The sequence below is a fragment of the Myxine glutinosa genome, chromosome 11 (assembly GCF_964187855.1).
Source record: "Myxine glutinosa chromosome 11, kmMyxGlut1.1, whole genome shotgun sequence".
Classification (NCBI taxonomy): domain Eukaryota; kingdom Metazoa; phylum Chordata; class Myxini; order Myxiniformes; family Myxinidae; genus Myxine; species Myxine glutinosa.
Window position 1 is genome coordinate 110,274,142 of NC_136271.1, and position 22,794 is coordinate 110,296,935.

Sequence of the window (22,794 nt, forward strand, 5' to 3'; positions counted from 1 at the left end):
TTGAAAGAAGAGTTATCGACATTTGTAAAGCATAGTATCCAACATATGATGCCATTTCTGTTCTGTTTCCAGCTCGATTAAAAAGTCTAGTGGGTGGGGAAAAAAAAAAGAAGGTCTTTTACAATTGCATCCATACCATAAATGGCTATCAAAATCTTACTTGCACCCAAGATGGTGTTTGTAGCCCTTTAATGTGATTGCAGTAATAGTGTAGGTCGTTGTGTTATTTAGTGAACGGTTCATATAGAATCTGCAAACTTGTGATTTTTTACTTTCTATGATCACACTGAACACAAAACAACCTGTTTCCAATTTTTTAATTTATGTCCAGTGGCAAAATTCAAGATGGCCGCCAGCATATACCGAAAAAGCAATAAATCGTTCTATTTGAACCAACTTATTCAATATATGCACAATGATAAGCTTATTATGGACATGCTTTTGATTACAATATATTTGTATCTACATATGGTTGTATGAAATAGACTGTCTTCAATGTTTTCATTCATATCCATTGACAACATCCAAGATGGCGTCCACCAAATTTCGAAAAAATACGATATTTTTTATATCTGAACCATTTATTTACGTACATGTATAATGATAAGCTAAGGACATTTTTGTGATTACAATATATTCTTTTCTACCAAGTATGTTACTTCTTTAAGAAGTTTTCAATGTTTTCATTAATGTCGTAGAATAAGTCCAAGATGGTGGCCACCATATACAGAAAAATCAAACCATTTATCAACATACTTGTGTTATGGAAATTTACCTAGGCATGTTATGTATCTAACAATCATGGGGAAAACAAAATGGTGTTCATACACATATCAAATTCGATGCTCAATTATACATGTATCCGGATGCTAGTTATTACTGCCATGTTATTAGTCATCACTGTCGCTGTCATCATCATCATCACTCTCTGTCTCCTCATTTGCAACATTAGTGCATGATCCTTCAGCACCTTCACACTTGCAAAGCTCTGTGCATAACAGATTATTGGTCTTGCAAGAACACCGTCCACTGCATTTGCTGGCAATACATGAACACTTCACGAGGCCGACGACAGCCTCTGGTACTGGTGGAACTTTCGACGTCACAGGAACACAACGTCCATCATCTAGATGTTTCCATCCCAACGATACTGGATCTAGAAGACTTGGAACAGCTACTGTGTCCTGCACCCAAATGTTAGCTTGGAAGTGTGCTCGCAGAATGTGTTCAGTTATGGATCCTTGAGTTGGAGGTAGTTTCTCTACACCCTGGTTGCCCTTGAGTTGCTTGAACATATGCCACCGGAGTGCTTTAGCTGATTCATAACTAGTCTAGTAGGAAGACTAGGTCCCCCTGCACCCCCCGGAGATATACTTCTAATCAGTGTTTCTAGATTGGAAAAAATGTGTAGAAAATGACTAGCTATGGCCCCAAGCTGAAAAAATGTCCCACATACCATTTTTATGCAAATTACTGCTGCAAATTTTATGCAAAATTATGCAAATTTTATGCAAATTTTTGATGAGGAGTAGAGTTGAGGGGTCTTTGAGGGCTTCATCGAGGTGCTCTCGGTTGCAAGACTGGGTCATTCTGAGAAGCACAGCAGGGTCAGAGATCATGATGTTCTCCTCCTCAGTGAATCTCTCCATCAACAGCCTCTCCATTGCCTCACACACTGTTTTGAGGCAAAAGAGGGACTTTGCGTAGGCCTTTCCACTGAGAACACCTTTGAGAGATCCACTTGTTACTAGTTGTGCCTCAAAGAGAATCTCTGCATATCCAGAACCACGCATCTTGTGTCCAGTGAGCATCCCGATGTAGTTCATGGATGTGTGGAAGGGTCCAATCGTTACTACATGACTAGCAAATTCATTTGGCCAGCGCCAGATGATGGGAAGGGCTTTCATGCAGACACCCAGATCAAATGTATTCAGGACCCATCTCTGACCCACCTCAGCAGTTGCTGCCTCGGAACGCTTCAGTAGCTCACGAACAACTGCGTTGTCTGTGATCGGTTGGTGGATAGGCGTGCAGTAGTCGACTGTTGATTTGCTGGGTGGGGGAGAACCAGTTGCAGAGGTGAAACCCCCTAGCCCAGGCACAGGCTGCAGGCCACAGCTTCCGATGTATCTGATGAAGAGCCAGATGTAGTACTCTTGCATCGTAGTGGCATAGACTGTGTCATTCTCTGCTGGCGGTGTGAATGATGAGCCTTCAGGGAACTTCGGGCCAACGCGAGTAAAGTGCAAGGGTGGGAGAGTTTTTGGTGTGTCGACCTTCAGGCTACGCTGTTGTGACCTATTGATGGTAGGTAGCATTCGGTCCTTGCTGCTCTCGAACCCGGGCTTGACCTCCTGCACCATGATTCCTCCAGCACTGTTTACAATGTTGCTGCCGTGCACACTGGTAGTGGTTTTATTCAAGTTGTCCCACTCACAGTGGAATACAAGGTTGCCCTCTCCTGTCACAATTTGTGGTGTACGATAAGTTGAGACTTCATCCAGGACCTTGGCGAGAGCAGTTTCCAACTCCAAGGCGAAATCGTAGCTCTCAGAGTGTCCAAGCCTGTGTAGTATTGTGGTGAGCTGTTTGCTTCGGAACAGGTGCCTTACAGTCACACAGAGGAGAATGTGCTTTGGTAACTTCCATTTTCCATCTGACACTGCACGGCACAGATCTTGTCCAATGGAGAAGACCAGACGCTTCACCTTTTCTGTCTCGATGCCCTCCTTGCCAGTCATTAGCACGCTGAGAAAGCGGACAAGGTCTGGAGGTAGGATGTCTTCAGGATTGAGCTCCATGTCTTCAGCTGTTGGTGGCCATGGTTGGTCTTTACACTCTCTGAAAGCCTGTAGAATTACCTGGCGAAGTTGGAGGGCAACATTTTGGTTCTTGTTTGTGCTTCCGAGTGTGAATGCTCGTGCGAGAGCATTGGAAACTGTTATGTTTGAGCTGTGCACAAGCCAGAAAGAAATGACATCACATTTGTCATGATCAACCTTCGTGAAGTGGATATGCTCCTTGATTGGGTCATTCTGTAGGCGTTTCAGTAGTTTCTCTGACCGATAATTTGAGTTCTCATATCCATTCAGTTTCAGTTCCTCGACATAGAGCAAGCGCAAGGAAGAAAGCTGTAGAACTTTATTCTGCTGGATGACCTGGGTTTGAATGTGTTCCAGTACTGAGTTGAATGCCTTTTCATGGGCGGCTGACATGCAAGCCTGCTCCTTTGGTGCTTCGGCTCTGTGAATCGCACGCTCATAGTTGTAGAATGCTGTGCGGAAAGCTTTAAAACATGACGGATGGTGTTTGGCCTCACATGCAAAGAGGTCTTTGTTTTTCACCTTTCGATGGAGTCGATAGAGACCCATTTTCTCAGCCCGTGTTTCGATTTGCTCCCATGCATTTTCTTTGTTTTTAAAGGATGGGAAGGTTGTAGGCCTCTCAGTATTGCGATGAGCATCTTTGGTCTCAACTTTCTCACAAAATATACACTCTGGCGGGAAGATGGGTTCAGCAGAACCTCCTGGTTTACGAGGAGAGTGATGCCATGATGAGGTTGATGGCCCTGGTTCTGTATCATCTCCCAGACGATGAAAGTGGCGGACAAAGTGCTTATAACACTTGCTGTGATATCCTACTCTTTCTAGGTCATCAGGAAGAGTTGCCGGGATCTGATCACATACTGATTGCATACGACATGGGGAGTCATGCGGTTGGTTGAGACGTCTATCCCGGATCTTTTGAAGCAGTTGCAGTTTTTCTGAAGCAGATCCTTTAATTTTACGGAGGGGCGTGAAATCCCCATGATCAGACATGGATGGTACATGAAGGATGCATGTAGGAGGAGAGCTTTGGGCTGCAGGTTCTACACTCCGTTTTCTTTTGGGCATGCTTGCTGTCGATGTCTACCATCACTGTTAAATGACAAATAAGAAATCACGAATGATGTTAAAAGTGCCTGTGAAAGGAGGCTCTGAGTTTTCAGTGAGGTAACAGAGGTTCTGAGTCATGTTCTACACTAGGGTACTTTTTAGCTGACTAAACCATGTTTAGTGGCATCAAAAGTGCTAATAGCTAAAACATCTAAATTCTTCCACACTAACGTTAGCTATCTAGGCCAATGAAACATTGTGCTAAGTTACTGTAGCTAGCTCAGCTGTCGTGCCTCTTTCTGGTTCAATTCATATACAGAAGTCAACAGATATGTCTCATGTTTGGCATTAACAAAAGTTTAAGTTACACCGACATTAGGAACATACTGTACATAGATGAGGCTAGCTTTAACGTTAGCTAACATGGTGCTAGCTGGCTCAGCTGTTATTCTGCCTGTTTATGATTTCATGCAGAAACTGAAGTCAAGAGTGTGAGTAACATTATAGTTAGCATCTTACCTGGCTAGATTGGAGGATGAATACCAAGAACAACACACAGATGGAATGGAAGACTGAACTTTCAACTGAGGTATTCAATAACATCAACGTTACCAATTGATACGAGCGCGCGACATTACCAATTGATACGAGCGCGCGAGCGCGCATGTTACATGGATGGAAATGTAAAATGGCAGCTATAGCAGCACTAATTTGGATCTCTAGTCTGTCATTTCTGCACTGTGATTGGATAACATAAAAAAATATGTTTGGGAGTTAACAGCAGGAGTTGGTAGATTTTACGTGGGCTGGGTGAGAAACCTTTAAATAAGCAAGTGAAAATCTCTCGCAATACAAAGTCAATGGTGGGAAGAAAAGTTGAGTGGTACCAATGTTACTGCCAATGTCCCGCCCCTATGCAAGACTCAGGAGCATCTTGTTGACATTTAACCTTGAAAATACCTGGGTTTAGACCCCTTATATACCATGTTAAGTTATCTGCAGTATTAACGTATCCTTATCATTTGTAAAACTGATTATTTTGTAATTACAGCATTAATATGCATACTAGTATACCATAGACACATGTAATCATGTTATGAATAGTTCTATCATGATCTATGCCCTTCAAAACATGGGTCTAGACACCTTCATTTTTCAATTATCTGCAATATTGGCTGAGATATGTCAAAAATCGTTTTTTTGATAATGGCAGCAGTAATTTGCATAAAAATGGTATGTGGGACATTTTTTCAGCTTGGGGCCATAGCTAGTCATTTTCTACACATTTTTTCCAATCTAGAAACACTGATTAGAAGTATATCTCCAGGGGGTGCAGGTGGACCTAATCTTCCTACTAGACTAAACCAGGTTTGAAGAGCTGACACATGAACTTTTCACAACCAGCCAACACCTCCGGAGATGGATACACACCAACACCAAGCCCAGCTAGTGCATGGATTACGTCATCACTAGCCTTCATGAAGGATTTGAAGCAAGTAGGCTTTCCCTTTCCCTGGATGTGGCCAGTGGTATCACATCCAGTGAGCGCGTGGAATCCTGGCACAGCTGCTGCACGTTCTGCGCCAATGGCCATGTAGATAGGTTTGAATTTAATCTTCCGTCGTCGATCACCAGAGCCCATGATGATGAGACTCTCTGTGTTGAGGTCTGGGACCCTGTGCAGAGCGAGCACCAACACATCTGTGTCAGAGGAGTATATATGTGGTGTATTACCCAAACTACTCACTGCTACTGCATACATGACCAGTAATGTGTCGGCTTCCTCCTGTGTACTTGTGATGTTCACCATGTTTGATTGGGAAGACATAACACCTTTGTGTGTGTGGGTAGTGATCGGCAGTTTGCACAGCTGGACAGATTTTTGTGCAAGGTATAGCACGAGGTTGGCTTTGGTTTCCTTGGTTCCTAGGAATACCTTAAAGTCTTTGATAGGTGTGGAATCTTCTATTTTGTATCCCTTGTCTTGTGCTCTTCCTGCTGTTCGGAGCTGTCTCGTTCTGTCCTTCATGGAGTTTGTAACAGTGTAGTTATCGAATAATAAGTATATGTCACTGTAGCCTCGCGACTTGTTGTCAACACTTCGAATGAAACAGCCTGACAGGTCTCGGCAACACTTTATACCATCCTTCCGAACAACCATCTCCTGCACGAGAGCCATGCCATCTATTACGATGCAGCCACTGGTGATTTTGGGTCATACAGGAGTTGCCGATTAGATTTGTGGGCTTGTACTATTTGCTGAGAGACGATTGACGCAGATCTATTAAACTCTTGTGCACGAGCTTCAGTTTTAACTGTAGTTGTACCTTTCATGATCCAAAGCACCATGCTGTGGAGCTCCTGTGGCACTACGCAATGCTCACTATTTTCGAGTGTTCCGGTGAAAACCCACGGGTCTTTCTTTGTTTCCTGGATCAATTTACGTAGGACTCTGCTTGCTTCAAATAACTTCTTCATGTCATCGTATGTGTTGTTCTTGACAGCTTCATCAACTGCAGCATTTTGTGCAGCTTTGGAATGTATCAGTGTAGGCTTCTTCGGTAATGGTGTGAACTGAACGAGATTAACATTTTCCTCGATATTTTGTCGTAGCCACCTCCGCTCGGACTTGGCGTTAGAAAACTTCGAGACATACTGGATGTTGTATTGTTCCATCTTCAATAAGTATAGCTTTTCTGCTTCGTCCATTGGAATAAATTCTCCCTCGTTGATGCGATCTTGTATTTCGGCAAAGAATTCAATTTCAGCCGTGATGTGGTGTACTCACTGTACTGTCGGCCCACTGGCATCTGTGTTGCAGCGGTCAGCTGTCTTAGGGCATGATCCACTGTCTGCAGCATTTCCCTGCTTTAGAAACTGCCACTGTTCGGTGATGCACTTCTTGTGGTAGACAATATCACGTGACAGCGCATCATTGTCAGATAGGACAGTGGCATAGTTAACCTTCCATTCTTGGTTGTTGGAGTGGTGTACTATGTCCTTTATCTGCTTTCCAATATTTGCTGATTGACATTTGTGCAAGGGACCTTGTATTTTGCCTTGACAGAAGAAACATTCTGTTTTGTCATATGCAGTTAACTGTGATCGGGTGTACTTTTTTGACACTGGCTCTTCGTCCGTAGCACAAAGTGTTGATGAAGCAGTTGGTCTCCCCACGGTTCGGCTACTAAGGAGAGTAACATCGGATGTTGCACACGCTCGGTTGTAGCGTTTTTCATCATGTATTATATGTTCTTTATTTGTGCTCATAGCATAGCACGTTCTGTGCCACACAACATGTTTCTCACATAAATCTTGTGCTGTCAATTGTCCAATTTTTTCGTTGAGTGCAATAAAGTCAGTGTTTCCAAACTGCGCTCTCAAACGAACCGCTGTTAGAAATTTGTCATACGTTGATTGCTTTTGGGACTGTGGGGGTTCCTTTAATTGTTCTTCTTTTGAAGTTTGACATTTGATGCACAGCTTGAAATTTAGTTTGGTACGTGCCCTTTTCTCCAGAGGTTCCGCTTCGGATGCCATTATTTACCTGCAAGTAGAAAAGAAAATACATGTTTAGAAATGGACACTTCATAAGCTGGTCAACTCTGATTTCATGGCAGATTGCACCCATGCATCCATTCCTGTGGTTACATTATTATGGCTCATGCCATGCAGTCTTCCATAGAACGATCAGGACAGATTTATTTTGCTGAAAAACAAATATACATAATCATTATTATAACCCAAATATTTGTGTACCGTTTATTGGGTATTTATATGGGTGTGCCATGCCATATGGCGCCAATTATACCTCATATTGGATGATTATTCACTTTATGCTTTGTGTTATTGATGATATAAGTACTTCAATGAATTCAGTGACCAAAAAAACCTATAAAACGATATACTAGACATTGGACAACTATATCCATTACAAATGTCCAAAATAGTTGGCGATTAAGCGATTATCGTGTTAAATGGCCGCCATCTTGGATTTAGTGCGTATCCATGCTGGAAAAAATTGGAAACAGGTGGTTTTGAGTCCTATGTGATCTAAAGAAGTGAATAAGTACCAGTTTCAAGATTCTATATGAAAGTTTCACTCCCCTGTTAATTGCAACATAACCGCATACACTATAATTATGATTTGTCAGAATGTGATGGTCCTTTTCCCATCTTTGCTGCAGACATTCTTTGTGGAGTCCATTTGTGATGATCCAGAGGTTATCAACACAAGCATCATGGTGAGATTCATCCGCAGTGCATAGTAGCAGTTTGACTCTTATAGTTCCAGAAGGTACTCGTGTTTCAGAAGATCAGAAATAAGCAATGTGTAGACAATACAACTTGAACTGAGATGTGGCATAAATCTCATTACTTGTCTAACCAACGCAATTGATAATGTTCAAGTCAGCACACTTATGTGATTAGTCACATGCCAAATGTATGAATCCTGATCATTAATTTTGGAAAAGATATTTTGAGAGGAAACTGCAAACCTTCTGTGAGTGAACTCGGCAAGTGCTTTTTGAACATGCCTTTATTTCAATTTGTATTTTTAAAAAAACTTGTTTGTTGAACCAATCCCTGTTGGAATAGCCAGAATAACAATGGAAATGTTCATAGTGAATAATAGTAATTAATTGCAAAAAAACAAGATGTCGTCAAAATCAAGATATCTTGTTGTTAGTTGTCCTGCCATGTTTCAGGCTCTGCCATAGACCATTGATCTATGGTTAGTGATGATGTGCCAGAGGCCAATCTCGTGGGTTACTAGACAAGCTAGTTTTGGCAAGAATTTGCAATTTGATCAGGGAGCCGGTGATAACTCACCTACTCTTCTTCAAAAGACTGCAGAATCTTTACTGTCTATGAGCAACCAGTGCCAGCAAGCTTGTGCTTAGCTTAACGTCCCTCTGATCCAAGATATGGTGCATACTCGTTGATGCAACACCCCACTTGGGCACCACCAGCACGACAGTCTGTAGTCGTGTTGAGACTTGAACTCAGACCAGACAGCTCAGTCAAGTCCGCTATCTGTGCACCATCCTGTCATGCTCTCGCTGTACATATATAGAATACAATATATATCAAGAGGCAATGAACCTTGGAAGAGCCAACAAGCAGTACCAAGATACAGTAACACAATGCAGAAATGGGGAGGTTCAATTGAACATGAAGGAAAATCAGTTACAGAAACGTCATAACAAATCATTCGGCTGGCATTTGTCACACTTTGAAAACATTTAATAACCGACCCATACTATCTCCAGCACTCACAATGCATGAAACATGTAATGCTGCCATCCCATTAGCGTTATCATACATAGACTAATTTTAAGGAAAATGCACCAAAACAAGTGAAAGTCAAAAAATCTCTGTCGCAAGGAGAGCAAATTACCCCATTGATGTCGGCATGTGTTTGGACATTTCCTCATTGAGGGGATACGGGTTCCATATTGGCTTTTAACGACACTTCCTACCACCTGCATCAGCAATACGAGCAGTCTCGGAGCGATGCGGCGCCATCTTTATGCTGTGTGCATCATAGGTGTGCGGGCAGTTTGTTTATTTTCACACGAACTCGATGTGTGCCTCGAACTCACGTCGGCCAGCAAGTGTTTACCAAAGCAGTGTAATCTTGCGTTTTGGCAAAGCAGACTGAAGATCCATGCCCAGTACTTGCATGGTGGCACTATGAATAGCTAGCACTTGCTGCGTTCTCATTTCCTATATAGCATATAGAGTTCTCAATTACCATGATCGTGTACAAAAGGCTTTTGAATCCCTTAAATGCCAAGATATGAATAAGCAAACAAATGGTGAGTTTCTCTTGGGTTTTTACACATCTTGGAGTGTCCTTTGCCGATCTCATTTAACATGTTAGCACAATAAAGTTAAATATGAATTATACATCCATATCATAATCATAATTATATATGCCATACATCCTCATATTTGAGGTGTGTGACTTATTAATCCACCTTATAACATTTCAACCTGGCTTGCTTTATAAAAATGCATATTGACATACACTGAATGGACTACAGCATTGGGGCAGTAAGGAAATATTGAGCTGTCACCATCACCAACACTTTGCACCAAATGTTGCACCCCTTCCTCATTCAGAGCAGGTGTGTGTGTGGGTTCAGTGGTCCTTTGTACGATGTTGACTGGCCCTCATGCGGCATTTTTTAACGAGTCCCGGATTGGTTTGCTTTAATCTGGGGCTCTGGGCTGAACCACTGCAGGTTCTCATCATTGCTGTCTTTGAACCAATTCCTAACAGCCATGCAATTGTTACACTGAGAGACATGATAGTCCATGGGCTGGATACAACGACCGTACATCCCCCAGTACTCTACTTGCTTGGGATCTTTTTGTTCCTTGCAAAGTCCTGGGTGAGAAAACGATGTTCACTTGTATTTTATCAAACTAGGGCATGCCCGTACTATATCTATATCTAAAATTATATCCCCCCCCTCTATTTACATGAAATGGTTTGGTCCAAAGCGAACGGCTTGCGAGTACGGTGACAATCCCCCCCCTCTATTTACATGAAATGGTTTGGTTCATTCGCAAAGCCAAAGCGAACGGCAGTTACGAATCGCAGTTACGATGAATCGCAAAGTAGTTTTAATTAGTTTTAAAACATAGTTTAACGCCAACATAGTTTGCCAACGTGAAATAAATGAATACGCTCTCAAATGTGCCGTCCGAGGCAGAGTCTGTTCGGCACGTTCGGCACACGTGATAGCTCGCTGCTCTCTGATTGGTTGAATCGTTTTTTGGACATAGCTCGGTAACTACTTGTCCGATTAATATGAAACCTTGAAAAGGCACATCCTCGGGTCCCCAGCAATATACCTGGCAAGTTTCAAGTATATCGGACCGGTAGTTGTCGAGAAACAGCGGTCGCATACACACACACACACAGACAGAGATTAGTGGAATTATAGATAGATTGTATTTTAGACATCCTGTTGAACAACAACAACAACATGCATTTTAAGGCTATTTTCCCTGCAAGAGTGGGGGTTAGCCTTGCAGTCCCCATGACAATTTTCTCCATTTTGTCCATTTTCTGCATCTCTCCTTGTTAAGCCCCTTGCCCACATTTCTTCTTCGACCATCTTTAGCCAAGTCTTTCTCTGTCTTCCCCATCCTCTACTTCCTTCTACATTCATTTCCATCACTATTCTCAACCAGTCACTTTCATCCTTCCTCAACACATGACCAAACCATCTCAAACTGTTTCTCTTTACAGCATCCATCACAGGCTCTATTCATCATATACCATTATACCATCCTGTTGAACGGCACCCATATATCGATCGCATGAAGCGATTTATTTATTGATGTATTTTGGTACTCTGAAACTTTGGTGTGGTTGCTTAGCAAGCTCCTGTCTCATTTTGAATATAGCTTGCTGATTGTTGTATATAATTTTTGGGAAAAATGCCAGGGGTATCGAAAAAGGCCCATTTATATGGTATGTGCCATGTGGCAAAGTATAGAAAAGAAGGGACATTCCATACCTTGTAGAAAATGCCAAACAATAGAAAAGAAGGGACATTCAAAATAATCTCATGTGCATGCTGTACTACCCTTGTGTTCTGAGGAGGAACCAAGTAATGCTCTGGAAAAGTTCAAATAAAGGGGTGCCAATTTGATTCATACAGCTACATGAAGAAGTAAATGTATTAATATTAATAATAATAATAATAATAATGAAGTAATATAAATGTATAATATATAATAATAATAATATAATAGTATTTATTAAGTATAATTAATGATAATATAATAATAATAATAATATAATATAATAACAATATTGTTGTGGATATGAGGATTGTGTTTTTTTTTATTGTGTTGTTATTATTATTGCTTTATTCTGAGCCCTCCTGCCTCCAGTCTGTTGTATAAAGGTCAAAGGGCGTTCCGGTAGTCAATTCCATAAAGCATACATTGAAGGACACTATAATATCCCTGTTCAGTAGTTTATTTCCTTATTCTGTGTATTAGGTTAAGGCGTTGTCTTCCATTAAAATGACACTCCATTGCACCAAGTGAAATAAGATAGATTCCCTTCATTCTTCATTCCCATTCCCAAAACCTCCATTTCCCCTTTCGTCATGGCCAAGCCTCGATTGCCAATATTACATCCCCTCCAAAACCACCATTGAACATGTGCTCGGGTCGGGGAAGAAAGGCGTGCCCGCCCGTCGTCATCAAGGGCGGAGCCAGAGGGTCGCGCGACCAACCAGGGCTGAGGTGAGCACACCAATGGGCGTGTCCTGAAGGCCGGCAGCTTGATCGCCAGAGGCGTTATAAAAGCGCGCGCGCAAGGTACTGCGTAAGAAGATCCAGATGAGCTTTGAAGAGAGAGAAGGTTCAAGGTCAATTACAAGCAGTTGCGCCAGAGACGGTAGACACGTCCTGAGGTGAGCCAGAGAAGCAGCTTTGGCTCCACAAGCAGCGTTGACTCCACCAGGCAGCTTCAACCCGTTACCCCGCGGGAACCAGATAGCGGTGGCATCGGTGGCCGTCGAGGTCCAGCCGACGTCCCGTGCGGGATCAAGCCCGAACCATCTACCCCAGCTGAACCTTCCCATTCCTCCTTCCAGCATTCATTCCTGCCATTCCATCCTTCTTGTGTACGTGAGTTTGTTCTGTTTGTTCTGTCCTGGGTATTTAATTAAGTTTGTATAAGCTAGTATTTTCACTGTGTCACCTGCTTTTTCCATGTTCCCTGTATATAACTTTGACTGCTCCTTTTGCTTGTGTGTGTAAATAATAAATCCCGTTACTCTTCTGTACGTCTTCTTCTTCCTCTTTACATTCGGTCGCTTTAGAGGTTTCCAAATTGAATATCTGTGGCGCGATCCGGCCAACGTTCGGGAATCGGGTTTAGTCGGGGAAAAACTGTTCGGCCGCGGTGCCTCCGCTCGGCAAACAACATCCTTATCCGCGGACCGTAACAATATAATAATTATAATAATTATAATTATAATCGTATAAGAATTAGTATTAGTATTATAATATTAATATATGTGTAATATAATAGTATTAAGTACTGGACCATTAAATAATAGTATTAAGTATTAAGTACTGCAACTGGACCAGACGGCATCAGCCCACGGGTCCTAAAATCCTGCTCTGCCGCTCTATCTCACCCTCTCTCTGTTCTTTTCACCCTATCTTTTGCTCAAGGTCATCTGCCAGCATCCTGGAAATCAGCAAACATTACTGCTTTACACAAAAAAGGTGCAAAAACAGATCCTTGCAACTACAGACCAATCAGCCTGCTCCCAATTATCAGCAAAGTCATGGAATCCATCATTGCTTCGGATATCAAATCTTTCCTCTTCTCCAATGGCTTGATCTCGGATCATCAATTTGGATTCAGACCAGGTCACTCGACTCTGGACATGCTGCTTCTGCTGTCTCAACAATGGATGGGGGTCCTCAACGCCAAACAGGAAATCAGAGCCGTCTCCCTTGGCATATCCCATGCCTTCGATACGGTCTGGCTTCCCGCTCTGCTCACAAAACGCTCATGCTATGGTATCCATAGAAATCTCCACGCATGGCTTGTGGACTTCCTTTCCGGTCACAGTCAACGTGTGACTCTGAATGGAATTCTCTCATCTCCCCTTCCTATTCAGGCTGGAGTTCCCCAAGGCAGTGTGCTGGGCCCTGTGCTTTTTCTGGTCTTTATCAATGATCTCTCCGACTCTCTGGAAAATCCTCTCTATCTCTTTACTGATGACTCCACTCTCGGCCGCTCCATTCCTCTTCCCCCAGATCGGCAGTCTGCAGCCTCCTCACTCTCTGAAGACCTGGACAAAATCACAAGCTGGTCAAACAAGTGGAACATGTCTTTCAATCCTGACAAATCTCACACTCTTACTATGTCTCTCCGAAAAGATCGACTGGACAACCCTCCCATCTACTTTCTCAACAATCCTCTCCAAGAAGTTCTGTCGCTCAAGCTTTTGGGTCTCACTATCTGCCATGATCTTTCTTGGGAAAACCACATTTCCAAGCTGGCCTCCAAAGCCAGTCGCCGACTGGGCATCCTCCGTCGTGCGAAGTCCTTCCTAGGCACACCTGAGCTCCTCACCACATACAAGGCTTTCATCCGCAGCTCAATGGAATACTGTTCTCCCCTATGGGCTGGTGCTCCTGCCTCACACCTAGCTGGGCTTCACGCTGTTGAAACCAAAGCTTTCAGAATCATTGGAATCTCCCGCGATGAAGCTATCTCTGAGGGCCTTTCACTCACTCACCGCAGGCAGGTAAGTGGTCTTTCTGTCTTCTACCGACTCCTCTCCAGCCTTGCTCCCCCAGCTCTCTCTGTGCTCTGTCCCCCAAATATTCCTACAGGTCGCACAAGATCTGCTAGCAACCCTCTGATGGTTAAACTGCCGAAATCTCGGCTCTCTGCTCACCTTCACTCTTTCATTCCTCTTTTCTCCCGCCTCTGGAACAAACTCCCACACTCCCTTTAATCCCACTCCTCCCTCCAGGTCTTTAAAACAGCTGTTCACCACCATCTCTTATCTTCCCCCATCCAAAACCTTGATCTTTTCTACCCCCACTAATTCACCCCAGATCCACCTTGTTTGAAATTCCAACTTCTTTCCTGGAAGTCCTGGCAGTGTCCATATGTTTTATACCTCTCCCACTCCCCCCCTTCCCATGCCTCCCCCCCAAAGCCCTCTCCCTCCCACAGATCCCTCGATGTCTCCATGTCTCTCGGTCCCTGCTCTCAAATGTTGTGTTTGTGTCCTTCTCCCTCTCTCCCAATCTTGTCTACCGCTCCCGATGTTATTTGTTTTATGTGTCGGTTTGTTTTTCTGTGTGATTAATGTTCGCTCTTTCACGAGCCTCGATCTTGTATACAAAAAAAAAAAAAAAAGTAATATAATGTGGTGTTCACCACAGGGTAGTCATACGACAATTGGTGTCAGGAGTAGGATAACATCGCAGGGTGACATGGATGACCAAACGAGCTTTAATTCCGAGGCGTTCAATTCAATGGCGGATCTTCGTTACACATGAGGGAAAGAAGGATGACAAACTTACCTGAACGGCTTCCACCCAAATTCTTTGACCCTGCAATCATCAACTGAAACCCGATACAGAATTAAAATGTACAAAAATACCAGCTTTATCAAAGAAAATGCCTGTAACAAAATAAAACACGGCAAAACTAAACTCCAAAATTGGAGGGCTCCCAGACAGACTCGATTACAACACAAGGGAAAAAATAACTGGAAAATAAATGTGTTGTTTTGTAGGCACTTAGCTCCGAGCTGTTCTTGAATCTTGTCAGGCATCGTCTCGCCCCTCCTCCCCCTACGACCTTGGCGGGAACCGCACACTTTGCTGCGCGGCTCGTGGGCAGTGTCGTGAAAATCAAGCTCAGACACGACTTGACCTCTGGGTAGGTTTTAATATCATTTAGATCTGCAGTACATCCTGTAAAAATACATGCATGCAACAGGCATTAAATCAGAGCATTTAATGAGCAGCAATGGTAGTTTCAATATAACAATGGTTAGCGCAGCGCATCGTCGGCGCAGCATTTGGGGCGTACATACCATTCAAACTACTGGATAATGTCACAGTGAGTTCCGCTGAAGTGTCCGCACGCCCGGTTGTCCCGGGTCTTATAGACGGCCCCTTCCGTAGCGAGCACCCCTGGGTTCACCTTGGTATAATTTCACTACATTCTCCCCGCCGTTAGAACTATACTGCCGCTCGGCAGTTTGCAAGCAAGCATCAGCAATAAACCAAAAGGATCACGTCAATCCACGTCAGTCGGTCCACCCGTAGCGGTCGGGGCGGCGAACCTCCCTGCCAGTTCGTGTTCGGAATCTACCGGGCACGGCGTCCCCTAGCCCGGAGTCCCCCGCGTCGGAATAGCCGCCGGAGGTTGGAGTCGGAGGGGGCGCCCCTGCGCCTTCGGGCACGGGAGTGGGGGACGACGGGAGTAACAGTGGTAGTTCCATAGGGGAAGCTTCGATAGAGTCCATAGACTCGTAGACGGGTTCGTCGATATCCCTGTCGTCGTCCCCACATGGGGCAAGATGGCGTACGGAGACAGTAGACTCGCGGCCATCCGCCGTTAACACGCGGGCATGCTCGGGATTAGCCTGGAGGACCTGCACCTTGTCAACAAGGGGGTCGTACTTGCTAGCGCGAACCGCTCGTTTGAGATAGGCGGGCCCCGGTTCAGCGAGTCAGCTGGGTAAAGATTGGATACTGCCGGAGCTTCTAGGGTGGTGGAACAGTCGTTCGTGGGGAGTCTGGTTGGTGGCAGTACATAGGAGAGCCCGGATCGAGTTTAGAGCGGCAGGGAGCGACCACGCCCATTTATCGAGGCCTCGGCCGAGGGTCCGAAGGCTTAGCATGACGGCCCGCCATATAATCCCATTAAAGCGTTCGATCTGTCCATTCGCTTGGGGCCGGTACGGGGTGGTGTAGCTCGAAGCGACATTATGCTGGAGCAAGTAGCCCCTCACCTCCTGGGACAGGAACACCGCACCCCGATCGGTATGCACGTAGGCCGGATACCCGAACATAGAAAACAAATTCTGCAGGCACCGAATAACCGTGGCTGCCGACATATCCCCGCACGTGTAAGCAAAGGGGAATCGGGAATACTCATCGACGATAGTGAGCAGATAGCGAGAGTTGGTCGACATCGGCAGCGGCCCTGTGAAGTCCATCGCCAAGCGCTCCCACGGTCTAGTAGCCCTAACGAGTGTCCCCAGAGGGGGGCTATAAAAACGCGGTTTGAGTTCCGCACAGATCGCGCAATCACGGCAGATGCGGCGGATGTCCTCCATCGAGTACGGCAGATTGCCCGCGCGCACAAAATGCGCGAAGCGCGTTACCCCGGGATGACACATAGTGCTGTGCAAAGTGTGCAGCCCCTCCAAAGTTACAACCCCCGCGCAAGTGGCCGGCCTCGATAAGGCGTCAGCGACCAGGTTATCCTTCCCCGGGCGGTATTTGATGGTGTAGCAGAAGTCGGCGAGTTCGATACGCCAACGGGTGATTTTCTCATTCTTAATGCGCTGAGCATGTAAGGTGTCGTACATAAACGCAACACTCTGTTGGTCCGTGATGATTTGGAAACTCCGCCCAAGCAGATACGGATGCCATCACCGAATTGATTCGACGATCGCGTACGCTTCCTTTTCGACAGACGAACGCCTCCGCTCGGCGGAGGTGAGAGTCCGCGAGAAGAAAGCCACAGGGCGGCCTCCTTGGGAGAGAGTCGCCGCTATCGCATGATCCGAGGCATCACTCTCCAAAACGAAAGAGGCACTCTCGTCAATCGTCGCGACAGCGGCGCCAGCAATGTCGACTTTAAGGCCCTCGAAGGCCGCCAGGGCGGCCGGGCCCATGGGGAAAGTGTCGCAGGCCACGAGGGGGCGGAGCTTTGCGGAGAAATTTTGCACCCACTTTGAGTAGTGGGCGAACAGCCCTAGAGCGCGTTTCAGCGGAGCCCGATCGCTAGGCGGAGCCATATCGAGCAAAGGGCGCAGACGCTCCTTATCCGGAGAGACGGAGCCATGGGTCACGGTGTACCCCAAAAGATCTACCGTGCGTAGAGAGTATTGACACTTTGCCGCATTCATGGTTAAGCGATATTTCCACGCGACCTCGAGGAAGCGTTTTAGATTAGCGTCGTGATGCTCCTGGTCATACCCACAAACCGTAAGATTGTCCAGATAGACAAAGACATCGGTCAAATTCTCCTTCGCAACGAGGTCATCCATAGCTCTCTGAAAACAAGCGACGCCGTTCGTTACCCCAAAGGGAAGTCTCGTGAACTGGTACAACCGCTGACCCGATTCAAAGGCTGTAAAGACGCGATCAGCCCTAGAGATGGGGACTTGATGATACGCACTACGCAGATCGAGAGTGCTATAAACAGAATACAGGGCCACCTGGCGTACCAGGGCGTCCATCCCCGGTAAGGGGTAGGCATCCAGCTGTGTAAAACGATTAATCGTCTGCGAATAGTCGATTACCATTCGCCGGCGGTGGGCCTCACTCCGCACCACTAAGACTTGGGCCCGCCACGGTGACCTACTGTGTTCTATGATACCGTCCTTCAAGAGCAGGGCCGTTTCTTCCGCAATGAATGGTGCGTCCGCGCGAGAGTAGCGCCGCGATTTGACGGCTACAGGGGTACAATCAGTGGTCAGGTTGGGGAACAGTGAGAGTGGCTCCATGTCCATTTGAGCGAGGGCGCACACAGCGAGCGTGTCCGGCCCTCCAAAGTCTATTTCCAACCGTCCATGCCGCTTAAGGAAATCAAGTCCTAACAGAACGTCAGCGCATAAGGCCGGTAATACCATGAGATACACGTCCGGGAACGTGCGTCCGTTTATCACAAGTTTCAATCGACACGCCCCTTTTGTGCTCAACCGAAGTCCCTGAGAGGCCATGAAGATCCGGCGGGTTGTCCCGAGAACCGGCCACCCATGTTGATGCACGAGTCGCTGATCAATAAAACTATCCGTGGACCCCGTATCAATCAAAGCTTGCGCAAAAACGCCCGCGACCGTGAGCGGAATGAAGGCCTGCGCTAGGCCGGCAGACCCGGCAGGTATAGTTCCGGCCGGGCGAGAAGATCGCGCCTCGCGGGTGGATCCCACGCCGGCTGCAATCCTTCGGGCCTCAGCAGGAGCATTGAAGTCAGTTGGCTCATCGGTAGTTTCATTTGCCAGAGTGGGTGTGTGGTGGTCGTCGCCAGATGATCGTCGCCAGATGATCGTCGCCAGTGAGAGCAGCCGCCAGATGGCGCTCGAGCCACGGGAGAAAGATTTCTGCCATCTGCAGATTCACATGCCAAAGTGGGTGCATGTAATTCGCAAAAGCTGCCGTCAGATGGGGCTCGTGTCACGTGAGAAAGATTTCTGCCATCTGCAGATTCATATGCCACAGCGGGTGCATGTAATTCATAAAAGCTGCCGTCAGATGGCGCTCGAGCCACGTGAGAAAGATTTCTGCCATCTGCAGATTCACATGCCAAAGTGGGTGCATGTAATTCGCAAAAGCTGCCGTCAGATGGGGCTCGTGTCACGTGCTGCGTTTGCCGCACTTCGAGAGGAATTTCCAAAGTAGGAGCATGTCGCTTGTTTGAAGTAGGCGTTCGAACGCCAGTCAAGGTTGGATGCGCTGTGACCGGTCGCGTTCGCGCCATTTGTTTCGGCGGCCCGACGTATCTCACCAAGGTCGGGCGAGAAGCCAGAGGCCCGCGAGGAGGAGAGCGGCTCTTCAAAGCTGAGCAAGGCGCCCCGTCCGGCGCTCGATCCGTTGGCTCCGCGATGAGCCCATTCAAGGTCGCTCGGGAATGCGTGCCCCGAGCGGCCTTTCTGCAGACCTTTGCAAAATGGCCCTTGGTAGAGCACAGGTGACATGTCGCCTCTCGGGCCGGGCATTCAGAGCGAGGATGCTGCCGATTTCCACAAAAATAACATTTTGCATACCGGGCAGGCCGTGGCCTGGCAGCGGCGGCAGCAGTGAGGCCGGAAGCGGAGGCCGCTTCCGGAGCTCGCAGAGACTCGGCCGTCGTGGTGGTCGAGTCCTCCTCCGTATCCTCGGCGGTAGCCCTCTCAGGTCGCGCGAATTGCGAGGTCCGCGCCACGACTCGTGGGTGATCATATGCGGTCAATTGTTCTCGGGCAGCTGTATATACGCGTGCCAGCCGTAGTGCTTCTGTAAATGTCAGCTCCGCGACCTCCAATAGACGGAGCCGCAAGACTCCAGAACTAATTCCGGAGATGAATGAATCTCGGAGCAAATCGTCCTGCACTTGCTCGTGGGTCCGGACGTCCTGCACGCAGTCTGCCAATAGGTAGCGCAACTCTTGCGCGAAGCGATCGATCGATTCATTCGGTTGCTGCCGCCGCTGAGAAAGTTGATGCCGGCCGTGTACAGCGCTCCGTGTCTTTACGTAGAGGCGCTTCAGCTCGGCTAGGGCCGTAGCGTACGTCACAAATCGAGAAATGTTCTTGAAAACAGTGTGATGGACCTTGGACTGTAACATGGACAGCTTTATCGCAGCGGTGGGCTCTGTTTCGTGAGCCGCAAAGTAATTCTGCAGCGTGTTGAGCCAATGAGCAAACTCCGATGCAGATCCCTCAGCTTGAGGGTCGGCTCCGAGAATCGGTACCACGATCATCTTGTGGTCAGCCATTCCGGCGATCTAAATGATATTAGATGTCGTGAAAATCAAGCTCAGACACGACTTGACCTCTGGGTAGGTTTTAATATCATTTAGATCTGCAGTACATCCTGTAAAAATACATGCATGCAACAGGCATTAAATCAGAGCATTTAATGAGCAGCAATGGTAGTTTCAATATAACAATGGTTAGCGCAGCGCATCGTCAGCGCAGCATTTGGGGCATACATACCATTCAAACTACTGGATAATGTCACAGTGAGTTCCGCTGAAGTGTCCGCACGCCCCGGTTGTCCCGGGTCTTATAGACGGCCCCTTCCATAGCGAGCACCCCTGGGTTCACCTTGGTATAATTTCACTACAGGCAGCAAAACCAGGCCTCCGTGCACAGTTCGCTCTTCCAGCCGCACCTATCCTCATGATCTTGTTCCCCAACACCAACACCACAGCCAGACGATGCGAGGAAGCCCAGAGCCTCGACCGTTTGTTGTCAAAAGCCAGGACTTGAGAATGAAAGAAGAAGAGTGATGTCGGGACGTTCACCCCCAGATCCAGAACCCGAGGGAAATGTCTGTCGTTCTAATGGTTTTGTACGCGAGGCTCTGATGTCATCCGACGACGTCTCAGTGTCCTCTCCTATCAGTGAGTTCCATCCTACCAGTCCTTGCGCCAATCAAATCCCGGACCAATCACTGCTCTTCGGGGCATGGCTTCACGGACCTTTTGTTTCTCTGTGCTCACCAGGTCGATGTGATCCACGATACTGCTCAATGTCCTGCTTCCAGTTGGTTTTTATTTAGTGTGGTTAATGGGCAATTTCTTACTATTTGTGTGTGCTGCTGGTGTCATAAGGAACAAAGGAAAAATAACAGAGGCCATTACATGCAGGGGATTAATGTACCCATAATCCCTAGCTAATTAACAAACCCCACCCCTCTCATGGGGATGAAGATACAATGACACGACATCCGGTCTAAACGAATTTCCTACTTATTACATGGGGTTTCTTCTTCTTCACGCGACATATGGAGCATGGTAATCTATACATGACCTGGCTCCAAGGTAATCATTGTCTACCCCTTACAAACGTAACAGTATTTTCAATGCAGTTACAGTCTTTTGGTTTCAAAGGGATCTCTTCGTGGTCCTTCCACATTTTTCTGTAGAAAATTTAAATGCCATATTTAATATTAGTTTGCTATTCTATTGCAGAAGTAGGTGTATATATACAATTCATCCATCATCTCTAATTATTATTAGTAGTCATCATGTACATATTACGTTTGTCCAATATGTCTGCAATAATGTCCAAAAACACTTGCAAGTTTTTATGTAATGTGCAATTATGGTCCAAAAGGGACTGGTAAAATAGGCTGCACTGCACAGCACATGTGTACAATTCTTTCATCTTATCCAATTGTTTGCAAATAATGTGTACACACATCGCGCTTGTCCAACGCTTGTCCCAAAGATTACATCATACCCAGCATGTCTGCAATTGGTTGGTACATAGTACATACAAACTTTATTAACTTTTTTAACAAATTAGATTTTACACACATGCACATTATCTTTCGTGTTTTCGTTTTTAAGGTACCCATAAAACTTTACATACTGATGGGTTTAACCTGAATATGTAGGGCGCCCCTTTAAATGAACTTTTCTAGAGCATTACTTGGTTCCTCCTAAGAACACAAGGGTAGTCCAGTATGCACACGACATTTTTTTGGAATGTCCCTTTTTTTCTATTGTTTGGCATTTTCTACAAGGTATGGAATGTCCCATATTTTCAAAACTTTGCCATATGGCACATATCGTATAAAGGGGCCTTTTTGATGCCCCTTGCATTTTTCCCAAGAATGTCCCTTCTTTTCTATAGTTTTCCAAATGGCACATACCATATAAAGGGGCCTTTTCTATGCCCCTGCCATTTTTCATAAGATACATTTTAAATACGAACAAAATGCAATTGTTCATCGTGCAAGACTTTATTCAAGACAATATAAAAGACTTGAAAAAGTAAGAAGAAAAAAATTATTCAACCCAGATGGGACTTGAACCTACAATCCCCAGTTTGGGAGTCTGATGCCTTATCCATTAGGCCATCAATCCAGCACATTATGTTTTGGTAGTAATATTTTGGAGAGTTAGACAACACAACACAACATGCATTTTAAGGCCATTTTCCCTGCTAGAGCGGGGGTTCGCCAATTTAAATTAGTTAGAGTGTTACAGAGTGTGTATATATTTTTATATTTTTGTGTGTGTGTGTGTGTGTGTGTGTGTGTGTGTGTGTGTGTGTGTGTGTGTGTGTGTGTGTGTGTGTGTGTGTGTGTGTGTGTGTGTGTGTGTGTGTGTGTGTGTGTATGTATGTATGTATGTGTATATATATATATATATATATATATATAATTTTAAAGCATAAACTACAGCACTTAGGGGGAATTTGTTTTGAAAGCCATTAACTAGACCTATTGGCCGATGTATATTCCAAGTTTCAGCTAGTTTCAATGTATAGTCCTTGAGATATGAGCGCCAACACATTTTGGGCGGATGGACGGATGGACAGACTCCAACGTGATTTCGAGGGTTTTCTAAATAAAACTCAAGAATGCGGAAACAGTCGTTGCTGAAATTTGGAACATATTACCTCAACGTACAAAGCATTTACTTCTGAAATTTACAGCCAATTTTCTCCAG

General features: G+C 45.7%; 1 protein-coding gene and 1 long non-coding RNA gene across 6 annotated transcripts in view; one reads left to right on the forward strand and one right to left on the reverse strand.

Moving 5' to 3' along the window:
- Positions 1 to 22,794, forward strand: part of LOC137436992 (6-phosphofructo-2-kinase/fructose-2,6-bisphosphatase 4) — a 182,287-nt gene that overhangs the window by 49,506 nt on the left and 109,987 nt on the right. For all 5 annotated transcript variants that reach the window (XR_013625026.1, XR_013625025.1, XM_068131271.2 and 2 more), the window contains exon 6: positions 8,063 to 8,119. Coding sequence is in view for 3 of the 5 variants with exons in the window: in XM_068131271.2 (XP_067987372.1) it covers positions 8,063 to 8,119 (57 nt within the window). In the remaining 2 variants the exon portion in view is untranslated. The remainder of the gene's footprint in view (positions 1 to 8,062; positions 8,120 to 22,794) is intronic.
- On the reverse strand, positions 303 to 9,461 carry LOC144894329 (uncharacterized). The gene is made up of 3 exons (XR_013625027.1): positions 9,277 to 9,461; positions 5,241 to 7,422; positions 303 to 1,326 (listed from the first exon to the last, which is right to left on the reverse strand). It is a non-coding gene; the product is annotated as an uncharacterized LOC144894329 (long non-coding RNA).